Source organism: Anomalospiza imberbis, chromosome 1 (genome assembly GCF_031753505.1).
Source record: "Anomalospiza imberbis isolate Cuckoo-Finch-1a 21T00152 chromosome 1, ASM3175350v1, whole genome shotgun sequence".
Taxonomy (NCBI): domain Eukaryota; kingdom Metazoa; phylum Chordata; class Aves; order Passeriformes; family Viduidae; genus Anomalospiza; species Anomalospiza imberbis.
Window position 1 is genome coordinate 114,504,807 of NC_089681.1, and position 14,402 is coordinate 114,519,208.

Sequence of the window (14,402 nt, forward strand, 5' to 3'; positions counted from 1 at the left end):
CAAGAGGGAATAAGCAGTTGCATCTAACTATTTATTCTATTACATTCATCACCACAGGGTATATCTGTGCATGTGAGGTCAAGGTCAGTGATCCTTGCTCACATGAATCATTCTCAGCACTAATGGAAAACACCCTGGTGCAGCATGTTGGAACACCAACAGCTCCAGCAGACTTGTGGCACTCCTGACTCGCTTGTGGGAGCCAGAATTCACAGGTGAGGCGGAACGGTTGTGGTGGGGGACATCGGGGCTTGGGATGGATGAGAGCTTAACCAGGGCTCTTGGTGGAGATGGGCATTTAGAAGAAGGAGGATAATTTTTAACTGGAGGACAAAACAGTGCTGCTGTGGGCCAGCTATGGCCCCTTTACACCTTGGCTGTTTGAGTTTCAAAGCTGAATAGTCTTTCAAAATGAATTTTTTATTAAAATACCCCAACCTGGATCTCAGTTTCCATATAAAGTTTTAAAATTATGATAACAAATCCTAATTATTTTTCTCCACAAGATTCTTGAAATCAAGGAAACAGAGATGGAATATAGTGGCACATGAGGAAGGGTTTATTTTTCTTCTCTCTCCCTCCTCCTCTTTCAATCAGTGCAAATTCTGCATACATTTTCTCTGTATTTCTGTGTCCATATAGAAAGAAGGATACATTTTGTGGAAGTGCTGATCACATATATATATATATGTGTGTGTATGAAAAATTAAAAATCAACCATGGAACAACTTTTCAGGGCTGCTGCAGTCACTACTATAATTTGATATGCAAGGGGATTTATTACTAAGATTGCAAACAAAAGTTATGCGCATTATGTTTCTTGCATTGCAATAATCCTTCTACAGAAATTTTGGTGCCCCCTCGCCAAAGCCAGGGGAGGAACTCGATGGCCGGAGCAGTCCCCGGGACTCTACCGAGGAAGAAGAGGGTGCTCCGCGGAGGTGAGGGAGGGAGGGAAGGAGACAGGCTGTTGTCGCACCACACATGGTCTTGTGGGAAGTGGGAATCTCAGGTTGAGTTACTCATCGGTATGGAGTCAGGAGTGTGCACAACCAATGATTTTGATGGCAGGAGGTAACGTACACATGTTTTTCAGGGAAGGTGCTGTAGGAGGACTTGCCAGCGGGCAGGAGGAGGTTTGTGCCGAGGGCTGTCATTTCCCAAGCGCGGAATTCATCTCATCCCAGGAGCCCATCACCGCCGCCTCCGATGCTCTCCGTCGCTACGGTACGAGCAGGGGGTAGGCGGCGCACGGACCTGGCCGGGCAGGGGGAGCGGGCGCCGTCCCCAGGGCTGCTCCCGGCGCCCGGGAGAGCGGGGCGGGGGGCGCGGGGCGGCGCTGCCCGGGCTGGGCGCTGCCTGCCCGCGCTGATTGACACCGGCCCGGGCGGAGGCGGGTCCGCGGGGACCGCGCTGCTCCCGCCCGCCGCCGCCGCCGCCGGGCAGCGCGTCCCGCGCTCCGCCGCCGCCCCCGCGCTCTCCCGCCGGGATCGCGGTGCCGCCCGCGGCATGGCCGGCTCGCTGGGCAGGGGGGCGGCGTGCTGGCGGATGCGGAGCGCGGCGGGCGGCAGGAAGGAGAAGCCGCCGGGCTCTAAGCCCCAGCCCCGGCACGGTAAGGGGGCGGCCGCGGCGGGGCTCGGCGGGGCGCCCACCGAGGTGGGACGGGAGCCCCGAGGTCCGCGCGGGGCCGCCTCGAGGCCAACTTGCCTGAGACTTGTATTACCCGCTCGGACCCTCCGGGGCAGGGGGATCATTTTCTCCTTTCCCCTCCAGCGGGTGCGGAGGTAGAGGAGCTCCCTGCTCCCAAATTCCGCCGAGCTTCGCCTTATGTCTTTTATTTGCCGAGGCGAAAGGAAAGGAACGGTGTTCGCGCGCGTTTTGGCATCTCGCTTTGACAGCGGCTTCTTTGATAATTTTTGCAGAAAGCATTTCTAATCTGGCAAACGTCAGTGAACCTGAGAAGAGTCCTCGAAACCTCTTTTGGTTTTCACGATCTTAATGCCCGGAAAGCACTGTTGAAAATATTGCCCTGTGCTGTTGTCTCCTTACTTGTTGGGGGAGACAGATGCTCTCTTTGAAGGCTAAACAGCACACAGACAGTTCGCACAAAATCAGATCCTGACTTTGAAGACATAGAGTGGAGTGGTGTTCCACGAACTATTGAAAACAAATGTTGAGGTTCATGACCCTTGTGTGCTAAACACTGAATGCACTTTACCCAGAGCCAAATCTGTCATGTACGGTTTCCTTACTGTACAGCTTGGCTGTCACTGTTCTCTGCTTTGAGGAACAAACCCAACTGTTTGCGGATCTGGTTGCAATTCTGGAAATCTCACTAAAATTTGTTCTAGCTGTGTATTCCCTCTTGGGCTGTAAATCCACTATTCGGGTAAGTGGGTTTGCAGAAGTCTCTGACCTAATCCTTCATGGGTAAAGTAACAGTTTAAGTTGTGCTTGAGTTCTGCGTCAATTTGCTTTTGTTTGTTGTTGTTCATGTTCGTCCCCGAAGTAATTTCGCGTCTTTTCCTGAGAAGCTAATTTGGCTGAAGGAGTAATTTGTACTCTTTACCAGTCCAGAGGTTGCTGTAGCTCATTCAGCATTGTTGATAACAAAGCTGTTGGGATGGTGGGGAGCCTGGTACCTCAGGTGTTGGCGTTTTGAGAAAATGCTTGCTAAGAAATTAATACACTCAAATGCAGGTCTGAAATGAAAGCAAACTCAGTGTTTCTTCTATTGATTGTCACTTGGATGTTTCTGAGCTGGAATGCTTCTACAGCAACATCTCCTTTTCCATTTTGCATCTTTCTTTTCACAAGATGAAAGATGAAGCAGACTAAAAGTCAGAGCAAAGATTTTGTTAGTGGATATCAAAGCCCCTCTGAAATAAATTCTGTGAGTGAAAAAAAAGTGTTATCCATTTAGAAAGAAAAGTGGTTGTTTAAAAGTAATTGTAAATATTTATCCTACTAATTCTGAATGTAATGCTGGTAGTAGGGACTGATATGTTGGTGTTGATGAGAGTCCTTTAAGTTGTGTACCTGTCATATGTGGGTATTATACAGTTACTAGGCACACAGACCAAAATTCTGGATGCAGTGAATTCAGTGGGAATTTTGCCACTGACCTAAGAAAAGCCAGAATTGAATCCACAGACAGTGTAGTGTGAGGTGTTGGGCCAAACTGAAAACATTGGGCTGATTCAGCTGTGCAATTGTGGCAAAGTTTATAATCCTGTATATGCTGCTAGGATTAATATATTATCATAATAACTCTAAATTAAATTAGTTAAATTACAGAGTTATAAAATAACTTGGTTCTAATTTACCTTAAGAAAAAAGGTGTGGTGTGCTTTAGTCTATCAGGATTGCTTCTTATAAATGTTTTCTAAAGTATCATATTACACTGAGTTCACATTTAAGTAATTACTGCAACAACACAGAACACTGAATTACACTGAAGCCCATACACTTTTCATCCCAATTGGATTTCAACTGTCATTTAAAAATAAGCACTCTATTGTATTGCCTTTGCAAAGTGAACTAAACTTAGTCATCAGATTGTTTACTAATCTTTGACAGCTACAAATATAAGGTAAAAATGAAATTAGAGCAATTTGTATGTCCCTAATACTGACTGTGTGCTATAGGGAAATATTTGGGGTGAGAACCAAAGATATGACATTACTTTAGTATGCTTATGAAATTTTCAAAGTTACGGAAACACTCTCTTTTCCAATAATGGGCTTTTAAGTAAATTTCAGCTTTTGTAAGCAGTGTTGATAAATTCATCATGCAGGAACAGAAAACTTAGTTAAAATGTTTAAGCTAAAGCATTAGAAGGGTTATAAGTAAGATATAGCTAAAAGTAAAATTGTGGTATATGAACTGCCAACAATTTTAAACTAGCAAACAGACTGACATATTTGACTCATTTATACCTGCATGCATTCAGTTATCAAAGTGAGGTGGAAACTGTTCACAAGAGAGCTGTATGAAATACTTGAAATTTGGGAAGTAATATTTCTTCCTAGTCTCTGTTTTTGCTACAAAACCGTTTCAATGGGCCGCCGTCTTGCCTTGGTAAAAAGTGTCGTAGCTCTATGGATCTCAACAAGACTGTTATGATTGACATCATCTGAAGACCATGCACAATATTTCTATGTATGTTTGGATTAAGATATGTTTATTTGGGCATCATTTAAGGGTCTAAATTGGCAGGGTGACTATTGAGTTGCAGCTGAGCAAACCTGCCATTTAACTGAGTTAAGTTACAAATATTTTCCAGCTTTGACATTCTTCTCACCTTCTACATGAGGAATTTTGGAGACTTTTTTGTACTTTTCTGATATTTAAAAATACAAATATGAAAAATTCCCTGTGATCTTATGTGTAAAAGTTCTTGTTTTAGAGGGTTTTTTTTTTGTTTCATACCATGTAAAGCAATATAAAGCAGAACTAGCGTTTCAACCCATTGTGATCTATACAGTAAATGAAGTCTTGTCAAGATTCCAGCAAAAAGTTCAAGATCCTGTTGAGATGATGAATATTAAGAGTCTTGAAAAAAGTCCATTTTTAAATTTTTAATGTTGGGTTATCATTGGCAACTTACCTGTAAAATCTCCGAAGAACTTGAAAACTGACAGCTACAGGCAGAATTCTATTACAGATTCTCTTTAGGCAGATGTTAAGAAGTAACATAACGAAAAATATATGTAAATAAAGTAATATTTTAGCGTACTGCTTGACAAAAACTTTGAAATATTTGTATGAGAACTTCCTCCCTTGAGGAGGAGGTATGGAAAGATTATGACTAAAAGCTATGAAACAGAAATAAGTTTTAAATTAGTTGGTACCACTAGAAATAACTTCTGGAGGGAAAGCAATGTTTTATATCCCTTTTAAAGCTGTGTGAAAGTTAGTATAAAAACACTTACCAGGGAAAAACAGCACAAATAAATAGTGCTGGGTGTATGTATAGGAGTGTGTGTATCCACATAGGTGACATTTTAGACAGAAAGCAATTACTTTCAATTTATTTCATTTTTTAATAGGAGCTCACAAAATATGCCATATCTAGACTGGCAAGTGCAAGTCCTCTATGCTTCAGACAGCACAATGAAATCAGTTGGTTTTATGCTAATATGTTGAATTATACCCAGGTAGACTGGGTAAATGAATATGAGCTCTAACAACACAGACCAATTTTTCACCTGAATCTGCTGACTAATTTTAATCTTCACCTATCTAGAGCTGACACAGAATAAGACAAAAACTGTTGTTGCCATATATTTGGTGTAGTGCATAGGTTGTAGTGTGGGAAGGGTAGAAGTCAATGATTATGGTCATGGTCTTTTCCAGTTGTGTTGAACTGCTGAGAGAATGGAGAAAGTGTGAAAAACCCTACAAACCTGTTCATAGGTCTCCTCTTGAATAAGTTTAGTTGTATGCATATGTGCAAACATCCAGGTTGCTCCTGGAGTGGACTAATTCCATAGTTAACAGTTAGGAAAGTAAATTGTGCTTGAGCTTTCCACTTTCAGATGTTCTCATATTTTTACATTTCTTCTTGAAATATTCAAGAATGTGCTTCAGTTTTTTGGTTTTTTTTTTTTTTTTTTTTTTTTTTTTGGCTTTTCCTTTTCTTCCTTCTCTGTCTCCTGGGAAATAATGTTATTGGTCGTGTTGAGGTAGTCATAACCAAATCTTCTGTTTTGCTTGAGGCATAGTTCTCTCACCTCACTTTTTACATGTGCCTTATTGTAGCATTTGTGAAAGTAAATGTCTGAAATTAATGTAGGTTTTATATATATATATATAAATATATGTATATGCTTAATATAAAGGAATAGAAGTTTTCTGCTCAAAGCAAGTAAACATCTGTTCTGTGATCAAGTGGAATAATCTGCAGGTAGATTTTAAATATTGAAATATTTTCCTAGCCTATATGTTCAGAATGTGTGAACATTGATGTTGTTTCTGTTTACATCTACTGACACTTTGATGCCTCAGCCACTTTTGGGGTCTCATTAGTAAGGCAGTGTGTTTACTGTGTAATGCAGACCTTGCTCTGAAGGCAAGGCTTTCCAAACAAATGGATGGGTAAGGAAGGGTTTTGACCTGGAGAGCAAGAGGGGTTGGTTTGCCAAGCTTATTTTAACTTGACGAGCCTTTCCCTTTTTCCTTTGATGTAAGTGCTGGCTAGCTGTTACCTCTTTCTGTGGTTGTTTCTGGTTTTTTGTTTGTAAAAAAATATTTGTTTGTTTCTTTTGTTTTGTTTTTCAAATTAATTCCCTGTAAGTAATGTAATACCCTAGTGGATGCCTAGTTCATAAAGACGATATTTATGATACTGATAAAACCTAGCTTTATAACTTCCTCAATTAGAGATAAGTAATCAGAGCTAAAAATCCACAGACTATTCTATATTTTAATTTATGATAAAATGAAAAACCCACCATCTAGATCTTAGACACAGACTCCAAATACTGTTTTCTGATATTTTTTTAAATCTAATTTTGGCGCAGATATGTAGTTAAGAAACCAAAGACTTCCATTTAATAACCAGATATATTTTTCTGACTTTTATTTTTTTACAGAATATTTGGGTAGTTTTATTCAGATGAATCTCAAGTCACCTTGCTGGGAAGTACAAGGTGTGACCTGAAAGGAAAAAATAATCACTTTCCTGATCATTTGGCTTTTGCTGCTGAAAAGTCTGAAGCTAGGTGAAATGATTACTCTGACAGAAGTATAGAAACTATCTAATTTCAGTACATTCTAAAATATTTTATATTTTGAGTAACCCTGACTCCGGGGCATTTTATACTTGCTTCTGGAAGTTTCCAGTCCTAGTATTCAGTTTAACATTTCTGCCTTTGTCTTTCCATTTAGCCTTGCCATGTTAAAACAGTGAATCATCTTGCCCATTAACTACAGTTGAAATGTCTGTTTATGCACTGAATTTGTTTTGTCATGTTGCCTTAATAATTGATTGGAACTGTGGCAACTCCTGACTGCTTTCCCATATGAATTTGGGCTATTCCCAGTGCTGTTCTGAGCAGTAGAAGCATAAGCCATCCCCAGACCTGGAATGTCTTTACCCTCTAAGGATTTAACTTGTCTTTCTTATGAAACTGTTTTCATTTTCTGTCTTCATGCATATGACATTGTGTAGAGGATGTAATATTTCCTATAAAACTTGAACAAGGAATATTATTATTGTAGGTTCACTTTGATACATTCTGTTTTGTTGATGGATTTTAAATTGGTGCTGATTAATATATTGAAGCATTAAATAGCAAGTGAAACAAAACTATAATGGCATTCTTTGAATAATTTAGAAAAGTGACATGGTGCAAAGGAAGGGGCTACAGGGCAGGGAGGCTGTGCCAGCGAATGCAAATTTGTACCTCTTGCCTTGTGAGTGAGCTTGAAGATAGCACTTTGGTTGCTATTTAGGCAGTGTTTTGAAAATAAATGCCCTTTTATTAAAAACGCATTACACTGGCAGTTCCTTGAGTCATTAAATAGCGTTTGCCTTAACTACGTAGTAGTAGCATTGAGATTATTTTCTTTATTTCCTTGAAAAAAATCTTTGTTTCATTTGGAAGGTAAATACTGAAGGATCTTCTTAATAAATAAGCCCAAAATACTGTGTAAAATGTGTTCTTTTTAAGATGGCTTGGTGGTCTTGTCTTCTGCACTGTGTTATCTAAGAATATTTTTTGTTTGCTCTCTGTGACCAATTTTCATTGAGTTGTTGATGCCACATTCCTGTTGAAAGCATCAAAAAGTCAAAATGAGGAGTAAGAATTAGTAGGACTTTCTCCTGAAGGCAGATTAAAGTAGAACTGTTAGTTTGTGATATGAACCCAAGAGCCTGTGGAAAGGAAGGAAGAAAAAATAGTCGTTATTGTCAATGACTGCATTGCGCTTTGCTGTACAAACCATTCCAGTATTTGGTTCAATACTTATTGCTCTGAAGCTCTGAAACTACAGAGCTGTCTAAACTGCTGGCATTTGTAGTGAGGGGGAGGAATGGGAGGCTGAGAAGAGATACTCCTTCTCCAGAAGTTGGATTGAGTAAATTCATGTAGTGTAACCAGATGTCCTCATCAGTTTCATCTCTTTGGCTGATTGTCACTGTGGTTTCATGTGGGAGGTCATGGTTGCTGCTAGACAAGAAGTGGGTGTGAGTAAAATTTTTTAGGAGGTAAGTGAGAGGAGGTTCTGTAATGAGAAGCTGTACACAGAGAGATCAAGGGACCCCTGTGTTGCATTCGTATCAGCAGGACTGCAAAACAGATGAGATGCTGTGTTCTGGAATGGGCAGAATGTTTCAAGACTTCTGCAACATTTTTAAATATAAGACGTCTTCATAATCAAGTCCTGACATCAGTAATGTGTTCCTTGCAATGTTCAAACCTGAATTGGAGGGAATGGGAACACAGTATTCAATTTTTACTTGACTTAGAGGTGTGAATTTTTGGCTTTCTAACTATTTAGAATTCCAAAATCTATTCAAGACTGTAAATCCATTTAAAATCTGGAAGAAAGTGTTTTTTTAAGATCACTATATGTGTTTTAAGGAAACATGGTCTTTTCCAGTCCTGATGATGTTGGACTTCTGTATATTCTCTATGGCAGGACTGCTCCCAGTCCAAGTATTGATTTCAGTTAACACTGAAGTTGCCTGAGGGATGGTCAGTTGTTTGTGTTTATGGTACTGCTGGGTGCAGCCTAAATTGCTTCGAGCATTTGGCCTACAAAGGCAAGTTCTAATGAAGCAAAACAGAATTCACCACTGTTTTTATTCATTGTGCAGTTGTAGAGGATTTCTTGTTATTTTTTCACTGAGAAGTGGTAATAATCTGATTAGAACAGAGGCATATATTGGTGGGGTTTTTGTTTGCATGGGTAGTCTTTGTTTTCCTAATGTCCAGGCTGAAAAGCTAGTCCCAGGTCAATCACTTTAATTTTTGGGAGAGAACTATTTTGCAAGTGTAAAGGTGGGAAAAGTATCACCTTACAGAAACTGCAGTGACTGGAGTGAGATTCTGATCTTGGAAAGGCTTGATCTTGTGGGCCATAGCTGCTTGCTGTATACACCGGATCAGGGAGCTGATTTTTCAGGCTTTCTGAATTGTTCTGTTTTGGCACTTGTTTCAGGGAGAGAGCACATAAATGTTCCCACAGAAGAGACAATTAAGTGGCACCTGAGAGTTTTTCAGAGTTCTTAGCAGCATTGAGCAGTTGTTCCATTGCAGGGAGGGTTAAGCTGAAGCAGCATCCTTGACTAGCTTATTTTCCCTCTTATTCCTGCACCAACATGATGCCAGTTTGATGGCAGATGGACATTTTTAGCCCAAGGCTTTTGTATTCTGCAAATTCAAACTCTGTTTTATGATTTTCTTAGCATAAAAAGAGGAAAGTGGCAAAATTATTTATTGACGTAATTTGACAATCGTATACTGCCATTTGATGGTGATGGTGAGAGTTTGTTTTAGGTTTTTTTTTTCTTTAGTTAAAATATTTAGATCCAATAAGTTCTGATTATATTCAGCATATGTAGTGGAAACCTGAGGAATACATACATACATACCAATCCTTCAGGTTGGAAGGATCCTAAGGAACATCTCTAGTCCAGTCTCCTGCTCTGTGTCAGCTGTGAGATAAGATCGGGTTGCTCAGGGCTTTCTTCAGTCCAGTCTTGAAAACAACCAAGGAAGGAGGGCACAAAGTCTGGCAACTGGTTCCTTTTTCACATCAAAAAAACAAAGAGGGCCTGATAATTTTGGAAAAGTGAGAGTTCTAGATAATGGGCATCTTCCTAGAAATAAGTCCAAGAGTAAGTGGTGCTAAAGTGATTCCACTGATGATCTGAAGTACCACTTACCAAATATAATGAAAGCTGCCTAATTTTAGGATGTTCCAGAAAAGATACTATGGAAAACTAATAATTTGCTAAATCCATAGTGTTCTGAATAAAAATAATTCTAACTATTCCTAGGCTTGCAACCTGTTATCTGAGTTCACTTAGAAACTTGGTTAACTTTTTGAAAAATATAGAGGGGTACGCCAGCTGTCTGACCCTCCAACTATATGCATAAATCAGAAGTGCAGGCAAGAGTTTGTGACAAGAAGGGTCTTGGCAACCTGAGTAACTGAAATGTTCCAGTGTCATTATAGCACAGATGTCTCTGGTCTTTATGGGAAGAGTCTGAAAGACAATGCTTTACTTTTTTTTTGTTTGTTTGTTTTTTTGGGGGGAGGGGCAGGGAGGAGAGGTTGTGTGGTGTGTGTGTGTTTTTTTGTTTTGTCCTGTTTGGGTTTGTTTGTTTTGAGTTTTTTTTGGATCCTCCACAAGGTCAAGCTTTGAGACAGTAATGAGACTGCTTGTTCTGATGTTCCACTTGACACAGGGTGGGTGGATTTCTCTGGATGTTCCCTATGTCTGGCTTAAGGAATTTCACAAAAAAACAGCAGCTCCACTACATCTTTATGTCCTTGTACCTACTCGTGTACAAGCCTACAATAAATTTCACAATTTTCTGTCAATATTCCTATGTAAGAAATCTCCATGTAACATAGCCTGTATGCAGTAGTACAACTTTGCTGATAATATATTTTCCTGATATAAAAGAGTACTGTATTTATTTAAAAAGTACATTATGACTTTTGGTATTAAATGCTATTGTCCCACATATCCTAATTAATTCAGCTATTTGGTATAATTAATTTGTTAATGCTTCTGCAGTCATGTAATAAGATACGTTGGCCCACCAGCAGTCTCAAGGCACTCATGCTAAAATATTGTTTAGAGACTCACTTTCTTTGCTTAATAATATTTTAATAAGACCTTTCATTGAGCTCTGTGGCCATTAAGGTCTTGTTTTTTGAATTTTTCTCTTCCTTGTCTTGTCCTCACGTGTTTGTTTTTTGTTTTGTTTTCTTTAAATCTGACATTAGATTTTATCTTTGTTCCACTGCTCTTTGCAGGTTTTGTTTTTAACAAGTAGATGGATAAGAGCTTCTGTCAGTACAGATATGATTCAGAAATCTTTGATCAATAGTTTTCCTTGAAGCCTACAGTCCTGTTAATACTTCAGGTTTCAAAGCTGGGGGCAAAATATGATTGAGAAACTAGTTTGGTAAATAGAAGTCATTTATGATTGTCTTACTATAGGGAAAAAATAAGAACTCTATCTGCTAGCAAAGTTGTGAAAATTTGGCAGTGGCTGACCCTGTGATGCAAATCCCAAGATGGATTTCTCCCATTTGTGATATTTTACATGTTTCTTGAGAATTAGCATTTGTACTTCAACAGTTGTTTTTTAAAACATGTCTGTGCTTGAGAAGAGGTGTGTGAAGTCAATCCGTACAGTAGAAGGAGTTGCTATGTACTAATAGCTTTTTCAGGAATGCATGTTCTCTGGTCATAACTTACAGAACCTTAAATCTGTCACAGAAGAACGTGCAGAGCAAAGGGTGCCATGAAGAGCTCTCATTGCCAGAGCAGCGCTGTGCAGTGCGTGTCTGTGTTTGCCACACTTTGTCGTTTGTGTGTTTTTGCCACAGAAGACATGCAGCAATCACAGCAGGCACTACTGAACAGCGTGGCTGGGAACTCTGCTGCCATCTGTGTTAGTGCTGTCTGTTCCTGTTGTGTGCTTGCTTCCATATGTATAGTTTAGCACTTAGTCTCTACAGCCAGCGGAGTAATATATCTGAAAACAGCTGTGATAATTGAAGTTGATGGCAAACAGTCATTTAAGAAGTTAATTAATTGTATATGTTCTGTTTTTGGTTTTTTTTTTTTTTTTTTTTTTTTTTTTTTTTTGTTTTGTTTTGTTTTGTTTTGTTTTGTTTAATATCTCCTACTCCTTCAGAAACATTTCATGAGATAGTACTGCTCAATCCAAACTTGAACTCATCACTTTTGGCTTTGTACATTCTAATAGCCTCCACAGCAACCACTGTGATGCCATTAACAGAGGGTTTGACTTCAGGTGAAGAATGTAGGCAGTAAAAGCAGAATAACCCATAAAGGAAAATGTGGGAGGATGGGGAAGTCAGGGAAAGTGATTATTTTGGCTCTCTGTGTAGTGATACACCACCCACCCTCCCGGAACTTTTTTTTTTTGATATCTTTACTGATAGCTGAAAGAAAATCGATTCTTTTATGATGTCAGAGTAGAACTTCCATTTTAGGCAGTATAATTGAAAATATATACAAGTAATAGAGTTTTATTCTGTATTAGGATTCTTTTTCTCTCTTTCCATTCATTTAAAAAAAAATCACTTTAGTAAATCCACCGTGGGAGGATAGTTTTGCTGCTGTACTTTTCCCAGGATGCAGCAAAAGAAATTGCATTTGCAGTTCACAGAGAATGAAATTAGACTTGCTCTGTCCTGATGATCCACTACTCCTACACCCAGCACATTTCTGGGAGAGACTCTTGCTTGCTATAAGAGACAGTGCCCTGACTGTACTTGCACCTGCTCTTGTGCATGAAGGAACAGGCACGGATTTGGGCCCACGTAGCCCCCAAATTAGAATTAGGCACTATATGGAGTGCCTCTGTGTGGGTCTGCCTCCTTCCTCTCTGAGGCGTTGTTCGTGGAAGGGGAGAGTTCAAACGCATCACTTTGTTTGCCTGTAGGGGTTGAGACAGCTCTCTGTTCTGTAATAGATTTATACCTGCTCAGAAATACCATCGTTGCAGAGAGCATCAGGCAGCTGAAGGATGTCTATTTTTGTCTTGCGTCATCTCATGTTCACAACATAGTTGGGTGCTGGACTGCGAAATCAGTAGAAAGTAATTGGGAAATGCAAATGTCATTGTGGCATCTGGAAGAGTGGACTGTGATTTCTTTTTTTTTTTTTTTTTTTTGTTGGACACACTCATTTTTCTTGTTGAGTTATAAAACCTTGCTCTTTAACCCTTCAGCCATACATCCATTAGAGATTATGTACATAAACCTTTATTTCTTGTCTTTTGTGTCTAGCCAGTTCTTTTTTTTTGGGGGGGCTATGGCTTCTCAAAAGCAGCTTCAGTTAGACAAACACTCAAATGACCTTAGTACTCACGTAGCAACTTAAGTACCTGTGTGCCGGACTGCACAGCAATAAGTACTTCCTTTTCTTACAGAACAGAAATTGAATGCATATAGTGCCTATGGAGAAAAACATTCTCAAATAAGAGCAGAGAAAGCCCAAGGATCAGCAAGGATTTCCATTTAATATAATGCTGATCCTGTGCTCCACAAAGCTGGTTAATGTGAGGAGTCTTACACTAGATCGAAAGATCTATCTATCTACATCTATATCTAAATCTGTATCTATATCTATATATCTATTTGTTCAACAATTCCAGCAGTTTTCATTTACATTTCAAAGGCAGAGAGAGACTGAGAGTACTCATATCTGTAATTCCAGTATTCCAATAGTCCCTCCATCTGGATGGTTGTTCCTGTGAAACTGACACAGTCTGGACAATTTTAATCAATTTCATTTTTTCCAGCTTCTCAGATGAGCCTTTAATCTCTTGCTTGCTGATCCCTGTTTTATAATCAGATTTGACAATGATAGGATGGCAGTAAATATCTTGATATAAAGGTCTATAACAAAGTATAACTGTTGTTTCTCTCCTTACTCCTTGGTGAGGTAAAATTTTATTTGTGAAGTGTGAATAACTTTGAAGTATAAAGCTGTCTAGTTTTGGGCCATTTTCAGGTGGATTTTTAACAAGTGAGATGTTTATTTTTTTTTTCCTCTCTCAAAAAGATAAATAAAAGGCTTATTTGTGACCTACTTCTTAATATTTTTGGAAACAAGTTTGATATCAACTTGACTAATTATTCTGTTTACCTAGAGGTTGATAAGATACTTTTCCAAATAAAATCTAAGATAATAGTTATTTGACATGTGGATAATATTTTTCTTTCCTCAATAAAGCCATTCTGGAATAATTTTAATGCTGTCAATAGAAACCTTATCATTAACTGAATAAAAATATGTTTAATAGTTGCATTTAGCAAAAGCCTGCCCATGGTTTGGGTTTTTTTTATTGTTTTGTGTACTTGTGTCAGCTGCATAATTTCTGCATCTATTTTGCTTCCCATCAAAGTGGAAAAATCCTTTCTCTTTGCCTTTTAAGCTATCCTCTGCACAATCTTACAGGTCAAATTAATGGTAAAAATATTCAAAATAGAAGGTTGGAGATATACACAAAATGATGAGCATACCCAGCTTAAGTGCAAACTGTGCCTATGGAATAAAGCAGTTTTGTTCAAACAATAAGCTGTAATCAGTCATATTTCATTTTAATAATTTTTTTTTCTTGAATAATTTTTCCTGGTTGTGTCTCTCCTTTACTTTTTATATTCTTATTTATAATTTT

At 39.0% G+C, this 14,402-nt stretch overlaps 1 protein-coding gene across 2 annotated transcripts in view; it reads left to right on the plus strand.

The window, feature by feature from the left end:
- Window positions 1–1,070: 1,070 nt before the first annotated feature.
- Window positions 1,071–14,402, plus strand: part of ZNF385D (zinc finger protein 385D) — a 419,164-nt gene continuing 405,832 nt past the window's right edge. The window contains exon 1 of one of the 2 annotated variants that reach the window (XM_068207228.1): window positions 1,071–1,227. In XM_068207228.1, coding sequence (XP_068063329.1) covers window positions 1,086–1,227 — 142 coding nt within the window. In that variant the 5' untranslated portion in view covers window positions 1,071–1,085. Of the gene's footprint in view, window positions 1,228–1,455; window positions 1,613–14,402 lie in introns of those variants that run through there. The other variant, XM_068207236.1, reaches the window with a different exon arrangement.